Source organism: Aethina tumida, chromosome 3 (assembly GCF_024364675.1).
Source record: "Aethina tumida isolate Nest 87 chromosome 3, icAetTumi1.1, whole genome shotgun sequence".
Taxonomy (NCBI): domain Eukaryota; kingdom Metazoa; phylum Arthropoda; class Insecta; order Coleoptera; family Nitidulidae; genus Aethina; species Aethina tumida.
Genome location: NC_065437.1, coordinates 9022780 through 9046421, shown reverse-complemented (window position 1 = coordinate 9046421; position 23642 = coordinate 9022780). Strand labels below are relative to the sequence as shown.

Genomic DNA, 23642 nt, shown 5'->3' with positions numbered 1-23642 from the left:
CGTTTTGAAAATCATTCGGAACACATGCCCGTCCACCACATAATTAAACATTATGTGGTAACCGCCTTCCCATTTGTAATATTAATTTTTAATTGTTTCAAACTCATTAATTAATAAATAGTATTATTTTGAACACGTCACTCAGTTTTGATAGTTAATTAAAAATATGACCAATACGCTTAGTATGGTTATTTTTTATTGCAGCCTGTCTATATGAATATTTACTAGTTAAAAGCGTGTTTTAAAATTATATAAAACGAGCAAAGTGTTTATTTTTTCGCGCAAGAGGATTTTTCATTGCGGCGAAATTAAAGTTAATTTAAATTTTTTTCCAGCTCAATGAAAGATGATTACTTTTTGATGGCATGTCTTTGATATTAAACAACCTATCAAAAAGGGAGCACCGCCTGTTTTTCATATTCAGAATGAAAATATTACCAATTTCCTCGTCTTTAGCATCGATAAAAATATTAAACAGGCAAACCTTCTCAAATTCCATAAACCAATTTGTGTACTACAACTAAGATAAAATCGAGTTAAGCGTGTGACTCCCCCGATGATTAAAGAAAGAGCGAACCAGAACATGGCTAATAAGTACAATAATAGAATGAAGTAGGTTATTTGAAACTAATGGGTGAACACATTAATGCAGTTAGAGGCACAGAGACGACGGTAAGCGCTTGTGTCGCGCACTCATCGAGGGGAAACTGTGTTTTCGGTTTTCGGAGACATGTCGCCGCTTTGATGTGATATCTCGGTTAGTTAGGTCTCATCTTAGACCGCCCGGGACGCGTGCCTCCCCCCAATAACCCCATTACCGTGCACATACTCGTCATTCTAATAGGGTAAGCACAGGCCCACCAATTGGATTATCCGAATACGACGGAGGCACAATACCTCAATGTTTATGCTGGCGAAATCAAAGCGGAGACTCTCCGCAAGTGCTTCGCGGGATTAATTACAATGCGAGGAGCTCCTTAGCTAATTATTGAGGTGAGGACCGTTTTTAGCAAACCGATCGCCACGGGTGTCAGCTGGTGCAACGGCACGACAGAGAGGCAGAAAGGAACCCCAATTAGAGTAATACGTTTCATTAGCGACTGACTACACACAACTATAGTAGTATACCTGTGTGCATTGTGTCGGGCACAATGCTCTCGCCATTGTCGACTTAATTGCATATTAAAAATCTCATCCCGTATACTCGCGCAGACCCTGGTAATTGACACATTGATTATTAGCTCACCACCACTTATTTATATCGGTGTTTTTTTACCGCCTCCGATCTATAGACTGCGGCCTATTCAGGCTCTGTTTAATAATTAAATGTTATAAAGGAAATGTTCAGTTTTATTTGCTCTTTAACCGGCCACGCTCATTATCCGCCATGCCATCTTCATAAATGCAACGTCTAATTTCAATCGACAATAATTTGGAAAAGTAATCACACTTGATTACATATTGGCCTCCATTTCAACGGTCTTAACCACTGTACTGTACATGTTCGGATTGTAATGCCGTTTTTAATACCATGCATTAAAATATTGATACTTATTTAATTAGCGTTCCCACATAAAATCACATAACGTTCATTAAGATTCCTATACATCTTAATTAATTAATTAATTAATTTATATCTAAACATTTTCTTTAGTAAAGCTTGTATAAATTTGTCAGTTGTGTAGTGTGAACATTATACAATCCTTTCTATTTGTAAAATTAATAAATGTCGAAAAAGTTAAAAAATCATTGTTTTAATTAACAACAGAAATGTGCGGGTAGAATATTATTTCCACAAACGAATCAAGTTCGTACAATCTCATAAAATTTAAAAAATTATACGGACAGTAAAGACATAATAATATTGGACATTTATTTCAAATTACCGTAGTAACAATTTTTTTAATTTATCAGTATGTATTTATTTAATTTTGTGTTGTGTAAAACCATAGTTTTCAATTTATAATAATACAATAAAACATCAGTGTATCTAGTAGAACAATCAGACGTAGACAGAATAAACAAATATATAAGGATATAATTTCAGTAGAAAGAAACCATTAGCAACAACAAGGAATATTCGAACAAGATCTTCACGAGTTTTAACGAAGGGTAAAAATACATTAATCGTTCTCCTAATAAAAGTTTAGATCCTAGATCCATAATATTGGTTTGGGATTCCTTTCCTTGTCTTAGCATGAATCGTTGCCTCACCGTTAACATGTGTTTATAAAGAACAAATGGTTCTCATTAAAATATTTACAATTTTATTTAAATTATGTATATATTATTTAACAAATGTAACGTAACTTTTTACATTTTTATACTTTATTACGCTCACATCCAATTTAGATTCGAAAACAAAGAATTATAAATTATATACCACCGCATTACGTCCGCTAATGAATGCCACTTTTTACACCCACATTCACGTTTTGAAAATCATTCGGAACACATGGGATTCCTTTCCTTGTCTTAGCATGAATCGTTGCCTCACCGTTAACATGTGTTTATAAAGAACAAATGGTTCTCATTAAAATATTTACAATTTTATTTAAATTATGTATATATTATTTAACAAATGTATAAACATTTTTCAAATGTATATTTTATTTTTGAAGTGAAAACTTCTTTAGCCGCGTTGGGCACTTTTTGGTAGGGAAAAATCGTATAGGTTCGCGTCATCGATAAACTCACGACGGGTGCACGCGCAGTGTGATGTGCGCCTTAGACACTTTTTGGATGAATGAAATCTCGCGCGTTCGCGTCACCGACATGCTTATAGCTGTATATCTGTAGCTATACAGCTGACTTATAGTGCTGTGTATATCTTATAAGTGATTGAATGATTGAATGGATTTAGTGAAAAATGATCGAAAACTCAGTACCACAAAATATAAAACGACAATCGATGCCGTTTTTACGCGATAAATTTGAATCAAACATTTTTATTTCGTACTTTAGTTACCATAAGCCTGTTGTATCTTTTTTAGAACAAAACTAAATAATTTTTTTTTAGAACAAAATTAAATAGAAATTATTTTGATTTAAGTACAAAATAAATAACGGGAGAAAGAAAATAAAGTAATTATATTAAATAAAATTTAAAATGTTTTGAATGCGTTTAATTAGAGGTGTGCTCTCCCTAATTAATTTTCTCTATTCTCCTCTGTATGGTATGGCTAATGGCAGCTTAAACGATTGAATTTGTTCTCGTGTGAAGACTGCATTATCTGCATTTAATTGTATTCAATTCAAAATTCGGTTGAAAAAGTGAGTATCGAGTCGTACTAGCTAAGTAAGTGGTTGATTTTTAGTAGTCAGCCAAGTTTTTACTATTTTCAGATAAAAAAATGTAAAAGAAAACTTTTATATATCTTAGTTAAAATTTGTAAAACAGAGTTAATAATAAAGAAAACACCAGTAACATTTCTTTTCAATAATTAAAATGTATTATTTTTTATTATGAAGGAACAATTCAGTGTTTATACAGAACAGTAAACTACTGGGAACAGAAGTCGATCGTTAAACACCTCCAGCTAATTAAGGAACGTCATAATTAAATAATAAATGCTGGATTCGCGATACATCAACTGCCCAACCAGAAAACGAAACGAGTGGCAGAGCCGCATTTATGAGTCAATTCAAACATCCATAATTCGTAAAGGGGGACCAGCCCATCGGACTCGTTCCCGTGAAAATGATAAAGCGTCGTATATTACCCATGTCACATATATTATTGATGTCTCAATTTCTTGAGGCTTAAACGAAAAACTGGCTAATTATGATGAGGTCCGATTCTGAACGGCTGCAATCAAATAAACGTCTGAGGAAATTGTTGTTTATAAAAAAGTTAATTATGGGCTGAGATGCCGTAGGATAGATAGAGATTTCTATAACGAAATAATTCGCCAAAATGTTTTACGCTCTTGATGAGCTTGTTGGTTAATATTTTATTTATTTTTTATACTTATATTTTTTATAGAAATCATGAAACAAAGGGCGATCAAAATTTCAACTGGAAAGGACGGTAAAAGCTTAAGGTAATGGTGCATTTGCGGTTGATATGTATGAATCTCAAGAACGTACGTCGCTATCTGAGTTTACTTCTAATGTGTGGTCGGTGTTATCAGTTTGTGTTGTTAAGTCATATTTGGCGAAATTACTATTTATATTTGTATGATTTATTATATCAGGCGGTTATTGTTGGAAATGATACGAAAGAAATAAAATGAAAGAATACATATGGAATTAAATTATATTGCAAAAGATAGTATTGCTGAGTGATACAATAAGTATGGCATTAAAATAGTCCTCGTTTCGGAATTTTCTATACTATCAAATTGACGACAAAGTTTCCTTTTTTAACATTTTGGATATGAACAATTTTATTTTCAGAATTAACGACATTTTGCTGGTGGATGATGACTTCATGTTGATTAACTTCGCCACCAACCTCATTTATATTGTTATAGGCGCTCCAACCATCTGATACTATTAGTGTGCCGGGTAAAATGTACCTATTTAATTTATGACAAAAACGAATATCCAATAGCAAATTAACAAATAACAATAACAAGTAATAAGTAACAAGTAACAAGTAACAAGTAACAAGTAACAAGTAACAAGTAACAAGTAACAAGTAACAAGTAACAAGTAACAAGTAACAAGTAACAAGTAACAAGTAACAAGTAACAAGTAACAAGTAACAAGTAACAAGTAACAAGTAACAAGTAACAAGTAACAAGTAACAAGTAACAAGTAACAAGTAACAAGTAACAAGTAACAAGTAACAAGTAACAAGTAACAAGTAACAAGTAACAAGTAAAAGTAAAGTAACAAAGTAACAAAAGTAAAAGTAACAAAAGTAACAAGCAACAGAACAAATAACAAACAACAACCAACTGTGACTGCGAACGTTGGTGTGCTGTGACTGGTATGACTGTGCTGTGACTGTCTCGCTCAGGATCACGGTCACACTCACAGTCACAATTACCATAAATTTAAAAGTTAAAAGCTAAAAAGTACTAGTTAATATTTTAAATATTACATATAATCTCCAATTTAAAACAAAGAAAACCTATTTGAAAGGACATACTAACATAAATAATAAATATCAAAAAATGTTAAAAGTAAAAATTCTAGTTAGGAATTTTATATAAAATTTGGTACTTCATTTGAGACTCAAATTAACTCAGAAAATAAATTTGTTTGTTTAATATTCAAACAAGAAATAACAACAGAAAATAAATAAATAATAATAAGTACATTTTAATAGAATAGACATTCGTTTATTTTAGTTACCAATAAACTTAAAACTATGTAAAAATACAGGAGACAAGAGCGCAAAGACTAATAAGAAAATAATGAAATGAAATGGGATTGGCAACATAGCATATGAAACAGACGCCGATAGTCGCAGTCATACGACTGGGATATAATATTTTATATTCTTCTATACTCAAAACCTGCTAAAATTCCATTTAGAGTTCAGACACAAACAACTACCCTAATTACAAATATCAGTTTTTCATTGTTTGTTAAAATATCCTTTTATAAATAAAAGTTATACAAAATTATACAATAATTAATCATTAATCATACTTAAAGACTTAACGTTGTGAACAAAACTATTAATATTAAAATGAATTTGGTTAAAGAACGTTTAAAAATTGACGTCTTGCCGGTAAAACAGAACGCTAATCTGTCAGTTGTAAGAATGACGTGTAAATAATAACCTAGAATTTTTTTGTGTAATTTTGTGTTCCAATAAGAAATTGAACAAACGATAAGAAAATGGTTATGATGACAATGATTGCCAGGGTGGCCGATGGCTTGCCATTGGCCGCCACTATGCAAGACGATGAACAGGTAATTTCTTTGTTGAAAATAATGTCTTTCCCAATAATAATCTTCGATTTTCTAGTCTGGCAGAAACATGGACGAGTATCAGAGACAAGCCAAAATGTTATTCCGCAAATTAGGCCCTCAATCACCAGCCAGGTGTTCCATAGAGACTGGCCAGTTTTTATTCCAGTATGTTTATTTGCACTTCATATTTTGTATATATATTATTCTTGTTTTATAGTTATCTGATAGAATATGACGTTTGTTATTTGGTGCTGTGCGAGAAAAACTATTCAAAAAGATTGGCCTACTCATATTTGGAGGACATAGCACAGGAATTTCACTCTCAATATGGCAAAAAAGTGAACACAGTTACACGACCATACACATTCATTGAATTTGACACCTACATTCAAAAGGCTAAGAAGACATTCACAGATTCCAGATCTAGAAGAAACTTAAATGTCATCAACAATCAACTTCACGATGTACAAAGAATCATGGTACAAAATATTGATGATGTCCTCCAGAGAGGAACTGTACTATCAGGTAAGTCATTATTAATTTATTGAAGCTAAGTTTTGAATTACACTTTTTTCAGAATTGGACACAAAAACGCAGAACTTATCAATGTTGACTCAGAAATACAAAAAGGATGCAACATATTTAAACACACAGTCATTCTATGTAAAAGTTGCAGCAGGTGGTATTGTTTTATTAGTATTTTTCTTATATTTTTGGGTGTTGTAATTGATTGGGCATTGGAGGTTCTGGTGTCACAACAATTTATTTATGAAGTTGTGAGTATATGTATTCTGATGTAATTAGACAGTTCATATATAAAGCATTTGTGTAATGGATACTGGATATAATAAAACTACAATGGTTATATTTTTAAACAAACTTGTTTTAATTCTTCAATTTTTTATAATGGAAATAAATATTGCTTAAAGTAGTTTATGATCTTTTTTGTTTTTATTTGGATAAATAAAACAAGATAAACCTCAAAGCAATATATATTGACAAGAACGACGTTATAGACATTTGATAATGTATAAACTAAATTGATTGATTATATGTATATGGAATTAAAATTACCTTTATAACAACTGAAAATTAATAATATAAACATGATATAAAACTACAGTTGTGAAGTATTTTCCTATATCTAAACCTAAAAATATATACACATTAAGTAAATACTAGATATATCACGAATTAATAATACAAATAAATATACAGTCTTTACATAAGTGTAAATGCTTATACAAAAAGAAAAACGACTAGAAACACGTTGTTATGGCTTACAACACAAAACATTCCTAAAAGTAACTAAAACAATGTACTCTAAAAACATCTTAAAATCAAATTTGTTTGGTTTATATTTCGTATGAGTTCTAGGTATCAAAATTATGGGTCAAACCAAATTGATTTTAATATGTCAGTCATCTCCTGCGATAATAAAAGTCAACGACACAACCAGATTAAAAACAATATTATACATTTGCTGTACAAGTGGCCGCTGGCAAATCAATTCCGCCTTCGTTCTCGTCCATTACAACAAACGAACCCAATCTTGAAATTCGTTTTGTAATGGTGCCATCTTCTTGCACCGGTTTACTTCTCAATTTCACCTCCTCCTTGTTATCGAACGTGTTGCTTCGTATCAACCTCGGTGGCTCCGGCTCCGGTTCCGCCTCAGTTTGAATCCATACCCTCGTATCGTTTTTTGGAGTTTTCATTTTGGACTCTTCGATTTTTTTCCACAAACTAGCAATCTTGCTGGTAACTTGTTTCTTGGCACTGCCGTTTGAGTTTAAACTTGAGTTGCTGTTGGATCGTTGTGCGGGACTGGGAATACCCGACTTTTTTATTGCACCGTTCTGTATCCTCGTGTCACCTTTCAAGCTCTGACTCGAAGAGGAGCTTTGGATTTTTCTTACGTTCGTGTCCCTGCTGTCCGCACTCGTCGATCTGTTGTAGATCTTGTTCGTCTTCGGAATTCTGTCCGAAGAAGCGGACTTGACTGACCCTTTAGCGACGGCTGTTTTGCCGTTCAATCTTGTCGCAGTGCTAGCCACTGACTTGGCTATTTTAGACGTAAACGACGGAATTTTTGACGCAGGTGCGGGTATCTTTGATTTTAAAACCGGAGAAGGAACGTCCTCTTTGGTGAATGTACCTTGTCGCTCCAACTGCGGTGGTTGTTCCTTTGCACTTTGCTTAGGTGGAATCGTCGACAGTTTGGGAGTAGTTTTATTTACTGCTGATCTGGCTGGACTGGTTTTCGGCGAAACTGAATGACCATTCACCCTACTCTGTGACACTGGCGGCTTCGCCAACACTGTTCTAGGTTGTTTGCTGGCCACTGCCTTGAGATTTGTTCCAGGTTTTAGTCCAGAATTTCTTACATTTGGTGACACTGGTTTCACGGGTTTGATTTGTTTGGGTGGGGTCTTCATGTTTGTATTGATCTTGGAAAAAAGTGGTTTCCTTCTACCTCGAACGACTTTAGTTTGTTCTTCTTGTACGGTGGGTTCTTCGACGGCTGGTTTTTCACCAGGCTTCACTATTTTCGGTTTCCCTATTACTTTTACTTGATTTTCGTCTTCTGAATGATCCGATTCTCCGGACGTGTGATCATATTCTGGATCGTTGGATAAATTACTGGGATCGCAATTTACAAGATCGTTCTGCACTGCTACTTGCTGTTGTTCTATCGTCAAATTGGACTGTATAATTGGGACGTTGTTCTTTCTGATACCCCAACTCTTGTGATAAGTTCTATAATTCATAGAACCTCCAGAATTGTGTTCAGAATCATCGTCATTCGAAACTAAACTGACCGTTTCACAATCCAGCAATTCATCTACGTTTATATTTATATTTGTCTCATTCAAAGTTTTCAATATTAAATTTGCTTCCTGTTGAACTAGGAGATGCATGTCCGCCTCTCCTTTAAGAGGAGAACCTGAAGAAGGTGTGTCTGATGAAAAGCTTGACTCACTTAAAGTCTGCGTCCTAAATCGTTCCTTGTTTTCCAATCTTTTCTGAATGAAGTTTCGTCTGATGCTTAACTTGGTCCTCGCAGGACTTTGATTGGCCGAATTGCAGCTGTCCTCAGATGCCACATCTTCTTTTGGAGGTGCTATTATAGGTTGTTGTAAAATGCTCGTAACGGCCTCATCTAGAACTTGCGTGTCGTATCTCGATTTGTTAGCGCGTCTTTGTTCTTTAGGTGTCATTTTTTTGGAACTAGCTATGCTGTAGGTCGGTGACACATAAGTGTTTTCGTCGATGGTGTGATCAATTGCTGTGTTGTAATCTTCAGAAGTAGACTCTAATTTATTTGCTTGTTTGCTTTGCATTTCTGATAAAATTTCTGGTGGAATCGTATAAGTTTTATAACGCTCCCTTGCTAAACTCCTTTTTTGTTTATTGGTGCTAAGGTTTCTGGCTTTTTTAGGCGAAGATTCATTACTGCTAGACCCAAAGTCTGACTGTATGGGAGTAATACTGTTGGCATCCGTAAATTCGGTTTGATCTTCTACCAAAGTAGTATCCGCAACATGAGTGTAACAGTCTTCAAATATTTCAGTTTCACTACCAATGGCCTCAGTGGGAATGTCGGACAGGGAATTACACATGTCGGTAATTTCGTTGAAAATTGACGGTGGATTCATATTTTCTATGTCGCTGACACTCGATCCCATGAAATGGATAACGTTCGCTTGGTGTTTTATGTTAAATATAGGATTGTGGTCTTGAAGCATTTGGGAGTCCTTGTTCAATATTCCGTTGATAACGAAATCAGCTTTCATTTCCGACATTTCGTTGGGCAAACTCGCTACGCTAGACAAACTTGCCTCCATGTCAAATACATCTTTGATTTCCGCCGGAGGTTTCACTTGGTCCAAGTTGGAAATACTTTGATTCTCCAAACTCTCTAAACTCGATCCGTGGTTCAAAGAGTTAGTTAGAGCTCTTCGTATCATCAGACCAGCAGGTAAAGATTTCTTACGCGTCACCAATTTTGGACTTTTTGGAACCAGCTTTTCTAAACTGACCGCGCTGTTAGTCATCGAATTGAGATGCGATGGGGGTTGAATTTGGTCCAGTTCAAGCGAATTAACACTGGTGATGCTTTGAGACATGTCGGCCTCGTTTTTGAAAGCAGTCGCCAGCTTATTGGCTTCAAAGGCAATCAACGTAGATTCCGTCATGGTGCTCGTGTTAATCGACGAAAAATCATTGGAAGGTAATTCATTGACCGGTCCGTCTACTTGATCTTTAGTCTCATTATTCGATTCTTCGTCACTTTTAAAGGTGACCACATTAGGAGCACTGGTCGAAATACTTGGGAAAGTAATCTCATTCGGCGAAGTATCGTCGTCCCAAGTGTGATCCGATGTTGAGATTTTATATCTGTCGTCTTCCTTATTTAATTGACTTGCTTGTGATACTAATTCTGCAGTGAATCGGTCCAAAGATTCGATCATTGCATCCGGATCCAGCATTCTGTTATCAACAGTCTTTCCGGTTAAGTTGCAGCTTCTGTTCAAGCGTGCCTCGAAGTCATCTTTGATGTAATTTGTTGAGTCGTCGGGCGATGAATGGGTCGGGCTGATTTCATCTTCTACATACGCCGTCGGAGCATTAAATCCACACTTCTTTTGATCTGCGACCACAAATAATTAAGGTTATATATCAATGCTGTCTGTTTTTGTAAAGTTTACTTACATGTCGAGTGGATCTCTTCGATAGGCGAGTATTTGTCCGGAGATGCATCTGCCGGACTGCGGCATCTGGGATCGGAGGTCGCGTGTCCTCGATCTTCTCTTACGTCTGCTGCCACGGCTGTGGTGGCCGGATGCACTGTGTTGACTGTTTCTGCTGTGCTCCCGGCAACAGACGCAACATTCACGTTTTTTGACTGTTTCTCGTCGACAGGAGACGTCACCGTCGGTGAGCTAGATCTACCGTCGCCGGCAGTGTGCCGCGAAAACTGTTTGGTAGCTATGCCCACCGGTTTGTTCGTCGCGGAAATGTCTAACGGTTTGGTGGTCGCCAAAGTGGAGGCGGCAGTGATCTTAGACATGCCTAATAATATACACTGTTCCAAAAGAGCTTGTTCCGCCTCCAGGGACTCCAACGATTCGACACTGATTGAGGACGACGATTCGCGAACGCTCACATTGTGTTCTTGCGAAATGTTAAGAGGTTCCACTAAAAATATAACAATATTGTTTTACTGACCTTGAATCCTATCTATTGATAAACTGATAAAAACCATTGATTACTGTAATGAGTTAAATATATCTACCTGAGTTTCTACTCGTAGATGAACAAGGCTGATTGTTGCTCCCAAATTCATTGTTCTCGAATCCTCCCCTAGAACAAACGCTTTTAATGAAATCTAACAAACGCATCGGTTCAGTGTTGTCAGGAAACTGACGGTGGTCGCGTATTTAAATGACTTGTACGGTTTCACTGTTTTAATTAGACAGGATGGGGGTCCGATATCGTTAGATTTGGTTTACATAACTGTAATCCGACACCAAACAGCTGAATATTCAAAATGATCGACAGATTTAATGTTATATAATTGGGAACTCACTTTGTTAGTCCTGCCACACTCCCATCGGCTGTCAAATCGCTCAGACTGGACCTTAAGGAAAATTGAGCTGGACTGTTTTCTACCCCGTAACTTTCCAATTCGTCTTTGGCCGACAAATACTCTGGTAGTGCCACATTTGGTCTTCTATTGCTGTCTTTTTGTAGTTTGCTGCTTTCTCCTTTTACAATACGTTTATTTTCGTTTGAATTATATTTTAATGGAGTGCTTGCAGGAATATTTCTTCTTGGTAAACAGGTGGCTTTTGTTTTGACAATATTGGACATACCTGACTGAATGCATTCAGCAAGTATGTTGTCATTGTCCCCAGATAAAATACTGCTATCATCTGACAGATAATCTTTCTTACTTTTGTTGTCATTGGTGAGCATGGACACATTGCTCAAGTCAGAATTGGAACCGGCATTGCTTAAAACGGCGGGCGTATCTTCAGTGTAATATGTTTTTACTGTGTCAATATTGGGTGAACTTGATTGACCTACTGGGGCAATTCTGGTCATAGATTTTGGCAAGGGTATTCCGCTGGTTTGTGGTTTGTTCTGATATTTGTAGCTCGAAATTGGCAATTTGCTTGGAGTTGGCGACGAAGAATTTGCATTATTATATCTGGAATGTTTAATTTATTAGTCGATAAGTATTTATAACAATATTAAATCTCTTACCTGTTGTTTTGCATTCCGATATAGATACATGCAGCTAAAATATCCTCGTCGTCCTCAGACTCCTGCGCCAACTCGTCATTTACGTCCGATATGTTGGATTCTTTTTCCACGTCCTTTTTTTCGTTTTGTTCTGGTTTCACTACAGGCTCGTTGACATTTGATATTGCGCTTTCCATTACCCGCTATAATTAAATTTAGATTACATAGATCATTCAGAGTGTGACACCATTTTTGCTTATTTGATGAAGTAAAACGTCATTTGTAGAAAAATAAAATTAAATTTTGTGTACCTGCAAAGTAGGTTCATCTTGGTCATCAATGGTAAGACTGCTTAGGCTTGTAGCAGTTGAGAATTGCACAGGAGTGCTTTCTTCTTTAAACTTGGTACAGCGATCCTCGAAAACGCTATGTTTCGAAATATTTCTGGGAGCTGGCTGGGGTCGCGTGTCTTCTCCAGATATAGATTTAGAAGTGAAAGGAAACTCCGGTGACACTTTCCGTGGTTTAGGGCTTGGTGGCACCGTTTGTGTCGGCGAATCCGGTAATTCACTGGGCGATACTATTCCACTTGTAAGTCGGCTGCAAACATTGCTTATTAGCTAACATTTTACGATTCAAAAATAAAAATATAAGTACCTTAAATCGGAAACCACAGAACTTCTGTCGTCGTGTATCGAATGTTGGTCAATGCTGCCCAAAGACTCCAAAGAACTGGATCGACTGAACATCAAGGGCGTTTGTTCCGCATAGTTGACGTTTTGTTCGAATTTCACCACCTTCACCTCAGCAGGGCTCTTCACCTGTTTTTCAACAGTCTTTTCTTCGATTTCCTGTTCCTTGGCCTCGTTTTTTAGAGTTTCGTTAGGCGGAATGGAGTTTAGAGAGCCGAAACTGCTCACACGGGAGAAATAACCGGGAGTGCCTTCCTCGCAGTAATTTATCGGTTTCTCAGGTGACAGCAATCCTGAACTGAACTCGGACTTCGGTATCTTATCACAGGATTTGGGAAGATTTTCTAGTTCGGATATGTCCTCGGTGGAACAACGCTCTTTTTCGTCTTCATTTTTGATTTCCTTACATTTGGGCACGTTGTTCGTTAAGTTGTCGTTGTCTATGACGCGTTTCTCTTCCATTCTGAGATCGGACATGGAAGTGGCTGTCGAAAAGTTCAGTGGCGTTTCGTACGGTGTGTCTTCAGTGCAATAAGTCTTTAGAGTGTCATGTATAAAAGCAGCGGGAACGTCTTTGGAAGATTTCTTGCATTGGTCCGAGTCTGAATCGTCCTCGGCATATCTTATTGAATAATCAGTCGGTTGGTCCAAATCGGTCTCGGCATAAATTCCGAAATTTTCATCCTCAGCTTTATTAGATTTGTTGTACATGAAAGAACCCTCGTCTGGCTCTATTTCATTCGGCTCGATTTTTGTAACATTTCTTTCGGAATATTTCTGGCCGTAATCTGTAGACTGGTCGGACACGTCAATTTCATTCTCGTAGGAGCAGTCGGAGAATTTGTTCCTCACGGGGATAAAGGTGGAAGAAGTCGGTACTCGTTTTTGCATGGAAGTCGACATGTACGGCAGACTGGTGCTGCCGTAACTCTGAGGTATTTTAGACTTAGAGCGTGGTGTGTCAAGTGCATAGCTGGTGGATGGCTCGTTAATGTTCAGACTGGCGAAAGAGTTGGTTAAATTATCTGTGTCGATGGCCGTCCTGGTGATGAAATCGTATGATTTGTGATGGTTCGACTTTTGTATAAAATCATTTGTTGGAATGTATTTGTCATTTTTGGGCACCTTTACCGGCGAATCCTTTTCAATGTTCTCGTACAACTCGGATAAATTATTGTCCAAATCTTGTAATAAGGCTTTCTGTTTCCTGGCTCCTAAAGTCGGTAATACGGGTAAATCTAGAGAGAGAGCGGTCGAATCCATTTGCGAAATTATGCTTTGTTGAGGCCTGGCACTCAGTAGGTTCTTTAAGGCAGCACTTGATCCCATGGCTATCATTTTGTGTTTGGAATGATTTAAGCTGCGAAGCATCGCAGGTGCACCCATTTGCCATAAAGCTTCTTGGTCGACGGCGCATTTTGCGGATAAATTCCACAATGCACCGCAAGCATTGCTGACTATGGTCAGGCTAGGCGATTTCAATTGGTCGAGTAATATTTGTAAACAGTTGTGTTTCCTTAGGATCTCTCTGTAATCGTCCCTGACGGCGATTTGACTTGAAATGTTTCTCAAAATGCCGCCGGAGTTTTCTATTATGGCCAGCGACTTCGTCGGAGTTTTATACGTCAGCATGTCCACGAGGAAGCCCAGAGCACCTTCCACAGCACATATTTCCGACTTGTTTTCGGTACAGTGAGCAGATAAATTCCACAACGCCGACAAAATTGACTTCAGAGTGTTCTCTTTGTTGTCCAGCATCGCCGACTTCATCAGCCCAGTAACGCTTCCCACCTCTCGCAGGATGTCCTTGCTTGTTGCATCCGCACGCCACGACAGGTTCCTCAACACACTAGCGGTAACCTTCAGGATAAAAAAACGGAGTATTAAATCAAATTGACGTGGAGGTAGTAAACAAAATACGGTACCTGTCGGAGTTCATCGCTGGTGCTTTGCAGTTGGACAACGAGGGCTCGCATAAACTCCCGAAAGGAGCACAGCAAGGCTTTGTTGCCGCTGTCGCCAAACGTGAGATTCGTGAGTGCCATACATGCATATCTACGCATAAGTATGCAATGGCTATCGCTTGAAGTACTACCGTGCCTTGCGTTTTCCGCCTATAAAAGTGCGTATAGGTTTCTTTGTTATATATTCAATTATTAAGACTATGAAAATCAAAATAATTAGTTTCTAATTTAATTTATATTTAAAATTTATACCAAATAATATTCAGTTAACAATATATAATTTAATATAAAATAAATCGAAACATTTAAATTTTGTGAAACAGTGAAAAATCAATGTTTTATCTACTTAAGTTTAGATCAATGAAGAAGCTGATGACTAAAATATAAATTGTGAAAAAAGTATAATTACCTCTACTAAAGTAGCAATAGCATAAATTCCTCCTAGTTGACAGATGGCTTGTCTGTGACCCTCATCAAAAGAAAGCTTCATTAAATGAGCCACTATTTGAACAGGATGTTTATCACCATCTGCACCTAAATAAGTCCCCAATTATAACAAAACTACACTAACAAATAACAAATTGTCACCTTCATTTGCGGAAGAACTCTCAGGAAGATAGTCAGTATTAGATCGCAGTGCGTCTGTGTAGGCTCTGGTCTGTTCCAGCAGTTTCAGGATGCGGGTCTCCCTCTTTCTGATTTTCTCGTCGGGCTGCGAGTGCACCAAATTATGTAAGGCTTGCGAAGCCTTCTTTTTGGTTTCCACATCCTTTTCCGATTGCACCAGTTGAACCAATAAAGGTATGCATCCTAAAGTTAATAATAAACAGTTAATATAAATAACTAGAGAACAGGGGAAGGGAAGACTCACCGGATTGACGCATGGCAAGACAACTTTCGGGATTTGTACTGAGGGCAAGGAGGGTCTCTCCCATGTCGGCGTGTTCCTGGCCGCCCAAAACGGCTAACAAACTATAAACCATGTCGACCTTAGCCTCCAGCTGTTGCGAGGACCTGCGCGATGTGTCCGGACTGTCCAGCACCCTGTCCAAAGGCACTCCCCCAGAACTGGACGCGAAACTCATCACACTCGTTACATCCTATGACAAAAACAGAATGTTATGTAAAAAGAATTTTTGAAAAGGAGAAAGAGAGTATACCATTCCATTGTGTATGGTGGAAGTCTGAGTGCCCAGACTGGTCGGTTCGGAGTTCCACATGGTTCTTTCGACGGGCCACGTGCCGTGATACAACGACGATCTGTTGCGGTGCGAGATGGGCTCGCTGCTGACCGACATGTGGGTACTCTTGTATTTTTCTTCTGATGAACATTGGGCCCCCGTTTCCGTTCCGGTGCCGGACGACCCATCACCAGGGTCATACTAAATCGATTATAAAATTAGTCATTAGTAACTAGATCTTTTTAAACTCATATACTTACGTTTGATGTTTGTGAATTCACTTGTCGATCTAATAATAAGGAATCCATGTCATAAGGTTCATCTAAATCATTATTCTGTAACAAAAGTTAATTTATTTAATAACGTTTTCAATCAGAACATTGATTTTTATTCAGACCATTATGTGAATACGTTGTTTACGCCGCAACAGGAATGAAAAAACTAATAGAAATCAGCACTTTTAGTTGCGTGCTGTATAATAGACTGGTGGAGATTTATTTTTATCTCATAATAAATAGATATCCTCACCATTCATCAGCTTCAACACTATATTAATGTATTTTGACAACATTTAAGGAACACTAATTGATCATTAACTTCACAGTTTTAGATTATAATAAATGTATGTCATTAATTATAAATGTTTATAGAAAAGTTTTTCCATATAAAATGTGAAAATAAACTTAAAACATCTTAATTAAATGTAATCAAAATATTTTATAATTTATTTGAAATATATACATCATATTCTCTCTACCATTATTAATTTTATGCCTAAATGAAAATAATTTTTACTTTACCAAATCTTAAACAAAATAAATGAGAAATAACACAATTTTGAAAAATATATACAATTGTTTATATTTTGTTAGGTACCTTTTATTTGTTATAACCATTTGTAATCATTTCAATTAATAACTTCAATTGATCTAAATTGGATATTTTTTTGGTTTTAGTTTAGATTACATATCGCTCAACAATCACCAATCAATTGTATTTATATCCGCACTTCAAGCTGGTCAATCAAGAATTTTAACCTTATTATCTTTCAACCAACTTTGAAGAACTTTGAATGCATAAAATCCATGTAATTGGCAAACAGTTCCATTACATGTTTTATGGTGTCCCTATATACGAAATGCCAAGGAAAGGAACCCCATACCAAAATATTTCATCCACCATGTTTCAAAGTTTTTATAGTGTCACTGGGATCCTATTTCATTCAATATGGATTCATCACCTCAAAATAGCCTTCGCCAAAATTCTAAAAGATAATTTATACATCTTTGAGCAAACTTTTAGTCTTGATTGATGCCAATGGTTTCTTTACCGAAATATATCCTAGCACTAGATAAATTGATATTGTATGAGTCAATTAATTCATTGTTTCGTTCATTCAATTCATTCGTCAAGAAGACAAGAAAGGACATGATTTTTTGATTAGGATATTTACTTATTTTATTTTCAATTGAGTGTTTTGTGTCATATTTGTTAATAAGCATTTTGTTTGATGTTTGATGTTTCATATTAATTTTTCTCTTCGTTGAAATGGAATGTTTGTTTCTTCTCACTGAAAGTAAATTTATTCAATAAAATAATATAAATCTTTCTAAGAATAAATTTTTACTATTATTTAGTGCCACAAAACAAAAATATTTTTGATTACGCTTTCTTAGACCAATAAAGTCAAACTAATACATGTATTTAAAGTAAGTCTATAAGATTTGTTACCAAAAAAAAGGAATAGAATATTGAAATATATTTATTATGATGTTTGATTTTAAACTTTGTGCTGTTTTTCTGGTCACCACGGTATATAATACTAGACATTAAAATTAAAAATTATGTATGATGCTTTTGTGTCATTCGACATTGCCATCAATTGTTCACATCCTAGAAAATGCTCGAATATTACAAACATTTCCTTGACGATATCTCACAGACACAGTTTTATTCTTTGTATTCATTTATAAATTTATCACAAAGAGACGTTGTTTTAATAACACTGACAAGGATGTTTCCAGTCAATCACATTTTGTTTATCAAACACTCTTACAGATCTTCTGTGAAAGTTGATTGATCATAACAATTCTTCAGTCACAACCAAAGAAAAAAGAAGAGTGTGCGTGCCACATGCATGTCCACGTTATCATTTTTCATAAGTTATGTCTCTCGGATTCCTAACAGATTAAAACACATCGAACACATGTCGGGTGTATTTACGTCAGGTTTATTTTTATGGTGAGAGAAATGCGTTATTTTAATGGAGGTATAATTAGATCAAGTTAAATTGTGTGAGTGCACAGCTTAAGGGTCAGGTCAGTGTTTGAATTGTTCGGAAAGTTTACCGCCGGTTTATGTAATGTTTGTGCAGCAATAAATAAAAATGTCCACGTTGTTTTGGGAGCCTAAAAATTATTATGGATACGAGCGTTTGGCAAAGTAAACTCGTATGTCAATTTTGCAGCTGTGTGTATATTATTTTACTCGAAATGTGTGTTCAGTGTGATGCAACTGACTGATAATTCGCAGAAATTGTGCGAAAATAGTATTAAAACACATGTTTTTTAATAAAACTATAATAAATTACTTATGATTTGAGCCAAGGGAAAATTAAAAACTAATTTATTTACAGCAACAATGCTCCATACATAAATATTATACTTTAACGTCCATTATTAAGCTTTAACGAACAGGTTTTATTTAATTTAAAACAGTCACAATAGTTTCTGTTCATAATTAAAGTACCCATCACCGACAACAAGCACCGGCAGCAGTGCAGTGTTCACTAGAAAACACAGACGATAAAATTATTGGTTTTAATAAAAATTGTGTCACACAGTTGATAAAACTCAACCACACTGACATAATCGTGACGAATTTAGATAATTATATTTTCCTAGCCGGGTTTGTGTGAGAAATTAGTCTTCGTGGTCTCACTTTGACATAAAATTAAATCTTCGACGTATATAAGATGTGTAAAAAGCAAAAGAAAGTATAAAATATTGAAATATAATTTTAATATCGACTATATATTATACAAAACTACCACAAAAAATACTTAGTAAACCAAGAAATTAAAAATATTAAATTTGACGTCAAAAATTTTTTTTTTATGCAACAATTTATCATTGTAATAACAAATGTATAATTTGTTTGCACTATTAGCAATGATTAGCAACCAAATTTACATGGAATCACTTAGTATTCAAAAGGAAAAAATATTTTTCATGAAAACAAATTATAATTTTTTTTTGCTGCAGTGACAATTTCATTGTTTCCATGTATACTAGTAATAAAGTAGGTTATCAGAAGTCCAGAAGGGAAAAATTATTGCTCAGTTAAAGTAAGGCATGTTGTAGTAGAAGGGAAGGGGTTAAATAGGAAATTAGGTCCAGAAGTCGTGGAAAATCTAACACAAAAGATCAAGACCATTTAAGAGGTGGTGAAAGACAAGGTAGGTTACATGCTGCCCAACAAGTTCCCAAGCATAAAACAAGAAGTGTAATATTTTGGGGTGGCATTATGATTGCTGAAAAGACTCCTTTGATCTCGTGAGACATTCTCAAACCGGTAAAAGGTATGTTGATTTAGTGCTACAACCTGTACTAAGCCTCAAAAAAGATGCTTCTTTGCTGTTTATACAATATAATGCACCTCCACATACCAGCAGAGTTGCCAAAAATTATTCCTAGTAACACAGAGCTACTTATACCGACAGCTGTAGAAGAATGAGGAAATGTTCCCCAAGAAGACATTAATAATTGCATGCTACGTCGAATTTTTACTTACATTGCTGCTGGGGATAGGAACACTGATTATTACATCAGCAAAAACCTTTTAATTTTTCTTAAAATCTAATTTCTCGCTGAATTCTATATAAAATTTTTTTTAATGATTTTGTAGTTGATAAACAGATTTTTATTTTAAAAATACTTTTTTTTCAATAAAAACCGTTTTTAGTAATTATATATATTTTTTTAATAATAGCTTTGTACAAGTTTCAGAAGGTTCCAAAATGAGATTTTGTATATATTATTTAAATTTAAAAAATGATTTTCTGTATATTTCTCTGACAGACGATTTGCAAATCCTTTTAAATTTCTACATTTGACATAGATTCGATGCGGTTTAATTTTTAACGAGCACGTGAGCAAACCAATAATTAAAAACTAATTTGAAGCCGTGTACGGTTACTTTCTTAAATACGCTCATCTCGAATGTTATTCATTTGGTCAATGCGGAGATTGTAGAAAGTGCGGACAACACACACAAACCCACACGACACAACCTGTGTGAATTTAAAGAACGGGATAATCGCCGAATGTGCGATCACATCGATAATTCCTCGTACGGTCATGGAAAGTAAAAGTGAATATTTTCAAGAAAATAAATATTAATGGGATATTTAAAATAGAAATTGAATTAAATAAGCGCAAAATTAAACTGTTCCAATCGCCACTTTCTTTTTCATTTCTCTTCGGGGGATTGTTGATATTTTGACTTGGTACTTTCTTGGTCGATTGTCGCGTTTGACCTCAGACAACGAGAAAATTATTTGGTTCATTGAGAGGCTGGCATTGTGGCGTCTTGCAAGACCTTGACCATTTAAAGGTAAACGATCGACATTCCTGCTGTAATATCGTAATTTGCAGACTGGATCTTTCATTTGAAACGCCATATTCCACTGCTTACAATTAATCTGTAAAAAGCGAAATTTGGAGTATAACTTGTTGAATTGTCTTAATTTACAGTCGTGAAAAAGATATAAAATATTTTTAAAACTTGGTGGAATTAGTTAAACACACTGTGACATGCCAAAAACATTAAATATTACTCAAAGTGGCGTACAAAAATGTATTAGTTAAAGTTATACTTATGAATTGTTAAAACAAGTCAATTTTTAGAAAGAATCTGAAGTATTAAATGGTGAAGATGTAAAAACTTTGTTTAATTTATTATAACAGTGAAACATAAAATATGCAACTAGACTTCAACTGTTGCCAAATAAGTAAAAATAAACACTTTACCCTGAAGATACCTTAACAAAGTTTCTTCTTTAATGTAATATTTTTAGTTAGATTAATTACTTTCTATTTATTTATAAACTTAGTATTATAATAAGTATAAATAATTTATTTTACATTTTGTCATTCATATTAATTAAAGGACTATTGAGATTGATTATTATAAGTAGTTGGTTAAATATAGAGAACAACTAAATTTTATACTGATTGAACTGTTTATAAATTAATTATCCGTTAGATATTAAAAAAAGTTATTTTATACCTCTAACCTAACCTAACGTGGTTGAAGTAATTAACAAATTAGCTGGGTAATTTAAGCACTATGTAAATGTGTATGAAAACAAACAAAATAATCTATACTTAGAAAATTTATAACCCAATTTTTGTATCAGGTAATATTAAAGAAAAAACACTAAAATATCACTTGGTTTTGGAAAAAATTTAATGGCATCACGGATGAACCTTTACTTTATCCAAACATTTAAAGAGCACTTGAATATATCCCCACAAAATAAACGGTCGTAATTAGATAAGAATAAGTAAGAGTGATGCAGAGACCGTGCGTAATGCATCGCACTGTGTAATAAATCTTGTATGCTGATTTCGTATTTATGCAACGCGATGGGAAGCAGAACAGAAAACATACAATCAACTTGACGTTTGCTTTCTAACGAAATTCCTCAGTAAAACGCTTCTTTTCTGTTTCCAATTGTGTCTGCATTAATTAACAAATAAATACTAAATCTCCCCTTCTCTATAAAACAGTTGTCTATTTATATACCAGTCGTTTTTTACTCTATTCTTGGGACTGCATCTGACACTCCAGAAATAATCTAAATGACACATTTGGTCTTTTACAAATAGGTAATGCGATATTTATTACAGCCTTGTACAATTTTTTAAACCTGACCTGACCATGACAATAGTGTCATTGTTGTTTTGTTCTATCCACTCGATTAACTGTTATGTATTATTATACACCTATGCAATAACAATGTGGGTGTAAATATGAAAAACAATCAAATTTTTTGCCACCCTCATACATTTGAACGGTATACAAGTGACACAACAACCTCAATTACCATTCTGCAAATTGGTGTTTAATTAAAGCAGTTGGGCGGATTAATAAATGAAATTCGTATTTTGATGACCGACTTTTTAACATCACCTGAGCTTTTTTATTAGTTTCCCACTGTTAACTTCATTATTAATTTTAAGTGTTACGAATTGACTAATTAGTGGATTAATTTGTGGCATTTTATTGATTTTTATAACCGTGACATTTACACAAGTATATGTATGAGCAAAAATAGCTCAAAATCGATCGAAAATATGCGAAAAGTTTTAAATTTTAATACTGACTAATTTACTTCCATAAAGTTGATGAATGACAAACAAAAGGGTAATGATTTTATTATTTGCGTCACATCACTCTCATAGGTTTGTTTAAAACGATAAGAAAAATCATTAAAACAAAAGATTTTCGAAAGAATTTCATTTGCTTGGAAGTACATTAAACAAGGAAATCAACATTAATTGGATGACAGTGCCAATTAAGACTAAAAATACCGAATCGGGTTAACTTACTCCGATATTCCGTTAACACAATAATCACCAACGAGGGAACGACGAACATTCCAAGTGCACTCATTCCCCGGTATCGCGTCCGCACCACTATTTTAGTACCGAACTGCAGGAATATAATAATAGGCGGTCGCACGCACCAAAACACCGAACCGGCAAGACGACAAGACGGCAAGACGGCAAGACGGCAAGACGGCAAGACGGCAAGACGGCAAACGAAACAGACGCTCCAAACCGTGTGTTGTGTCTGGCGGATATCGAGTGGTGTGCTGCAATGCAGACGCGTGGACCAAATGCGCCGAATCGGGATGGAAAACGAGGAACGGAGGAACGGGACGAAACTTTATTGCCGGATAAACCGCGGAATATGCCATTCTTTATGCCAATGTCTGTTTCCTCGACACGTTACTTGGAATAATCAATAATATTTGGTACCATCAACTTTCGATTAGGTAACAACTTGGTGATGCATTAAAAAATGAGATCAAGGTAATCTTGAATAAGGAAGAATCGTTTTCTTCCTTTTTTGGACTTACTTGCGTTGAATATTTAGCATTAGAATTTAGAGTTTACGTGAATCACGAGGCAAGGTACAACATACAATAAGAATATCCCAGAAAAAGCCATACAAATGTAGAAAAATGTACTTAAGGAACTGCGTCACAAACATTTCTCGTCAGCTACCAAGACTAGTTACTCCCTGTGGTTTTATTAGATATTTTTGTTCTTCTACTAATAACATTCTTAATTTATTGCTAATACTGATTTAATTCATTATACTTTATAGATTGGCTGTATTTTAATAACATTATATTTTCACTCCCATTTTCAATTTATTATTTCCCAAATCACCCCAATATTGAAGCAAAAAAAAATAATTAAGTAGTATTAGTTTTAATTAATTTTAAGTAATTACTAAATATCCAACAATAATTTAATATCTAAAGAGGCTGAAATGCAATGCATATATCCACCACAAACTTACTGTGAGAGGGAAGTATATTTTTTTGATTATTGCATTCTAAATAGAAGAAATACCGATTTATCTGAAACGTTATAATATTATTGGCA

General features: G+C 35.2%; 2 protein-coding genes across 3 annotated transcripts in view; one reads left to right on the top strand and one right to left on the bottom strand.

Moving 5' to 3' along the window:
* Window positions 1-5712: 5712 nt before the first annotated feature.
* LOC109608572 (vesicle-trafficking protein SEC22b-B) lies at window positions 5713-6803 on the top strand. Its single transcript, XM_020025019.2, has 4 exons — window positions 5713-5871; window positions 5927-6036; window positions 6089-6396; window positions 6449-6803. The coding sequence occupies exons 1-4, from the start codon at window positions 5797-5799 to the stop codon at window positions 6595-6597; spliced, it is 642 nt and encodes a 213-aa protein (XP_019880578.1). The 5' UTR covers window positions 5713-5796; the 3' UTR covers window positions 6598-6803.
* Window positions 6804-6847: 44 nt separating this feature from the next.
* Window positions 6848-23642, bottom strand: part of LOC109608529 (adenomatous polyposis coli protein-like) — a 29569-nt gene continuing 12774 nt past the window's right edge. For both annotated transcript variants that reach the window (XM_049965379.1, XM_049965378.1), the window contains exons 3-15: window positions 16221-16295; window positions 15940-16161; window positions 15651-15879; window positions 15368-15589; window positions 15189-15313; window positions 14741-14929; window positions 12781-14675; window positions 12435-12723; window positions 12145-12326; window positions 11465-12088; window positions 11171-11238; window positions 10588-11073; window positions 6848-10525 (exon numbers count right to left, since the gene is read on the bottom strand). In XM_049965379.1, coding sequence (XP_049821336.1) covers window positions 7344-10525; window positions 10588-11073; window positions 11171-11238; window positions 11465-12088; window positions 12145-12326; window positions 12435-12723; window positions 12781-14675; window positions 14741-14929; window positions 15189-15313; window positions 15368-15589; window positions 15651-15879; window positions 15940-16161; window positions 16221-16295 — 7788 coding nt within the window. In that variant the 3' untranslated portion in view covers window positions 6848-7343. The remainder of the gene's footprint in view (window positions 10526-10587; window positions 11074-11170; window positions 11239-11464; window positions 12089-12144; window positions 12327-12434; window positions 12724-12780; window positions 14676-14740; window positions 14930-15188; window positions 15314-15367; window positions 15590-15650; window positions 15880-15939; window positions 16162-16220; window positions 16296-23642) is intronic.

Bases quoted from the DNA above. Each gene is read 5' to 3' on its own strand.
- LOC109608572 (XM_020025019.2), top strand. From the start codon at position 5,797: ATGGTTATGATGACAATGATTGCCAGGGTGGCCGATGGCTTGCCATTG. The intron at 6,037-6,088 runs GTATGTTTATTT...CTTGTTTTATAG, and splicing joins ACTGGCCAGTTTTTATTCCA to TTATCTGATAGAATATGACG. The intron at 6,397-6,448 runs GTAAGTCATTAT...CACTTTTTTCAG, and splicing joins GAGAGGAACTGTACTATCAG to AATTGGACACAAAAACGCAG.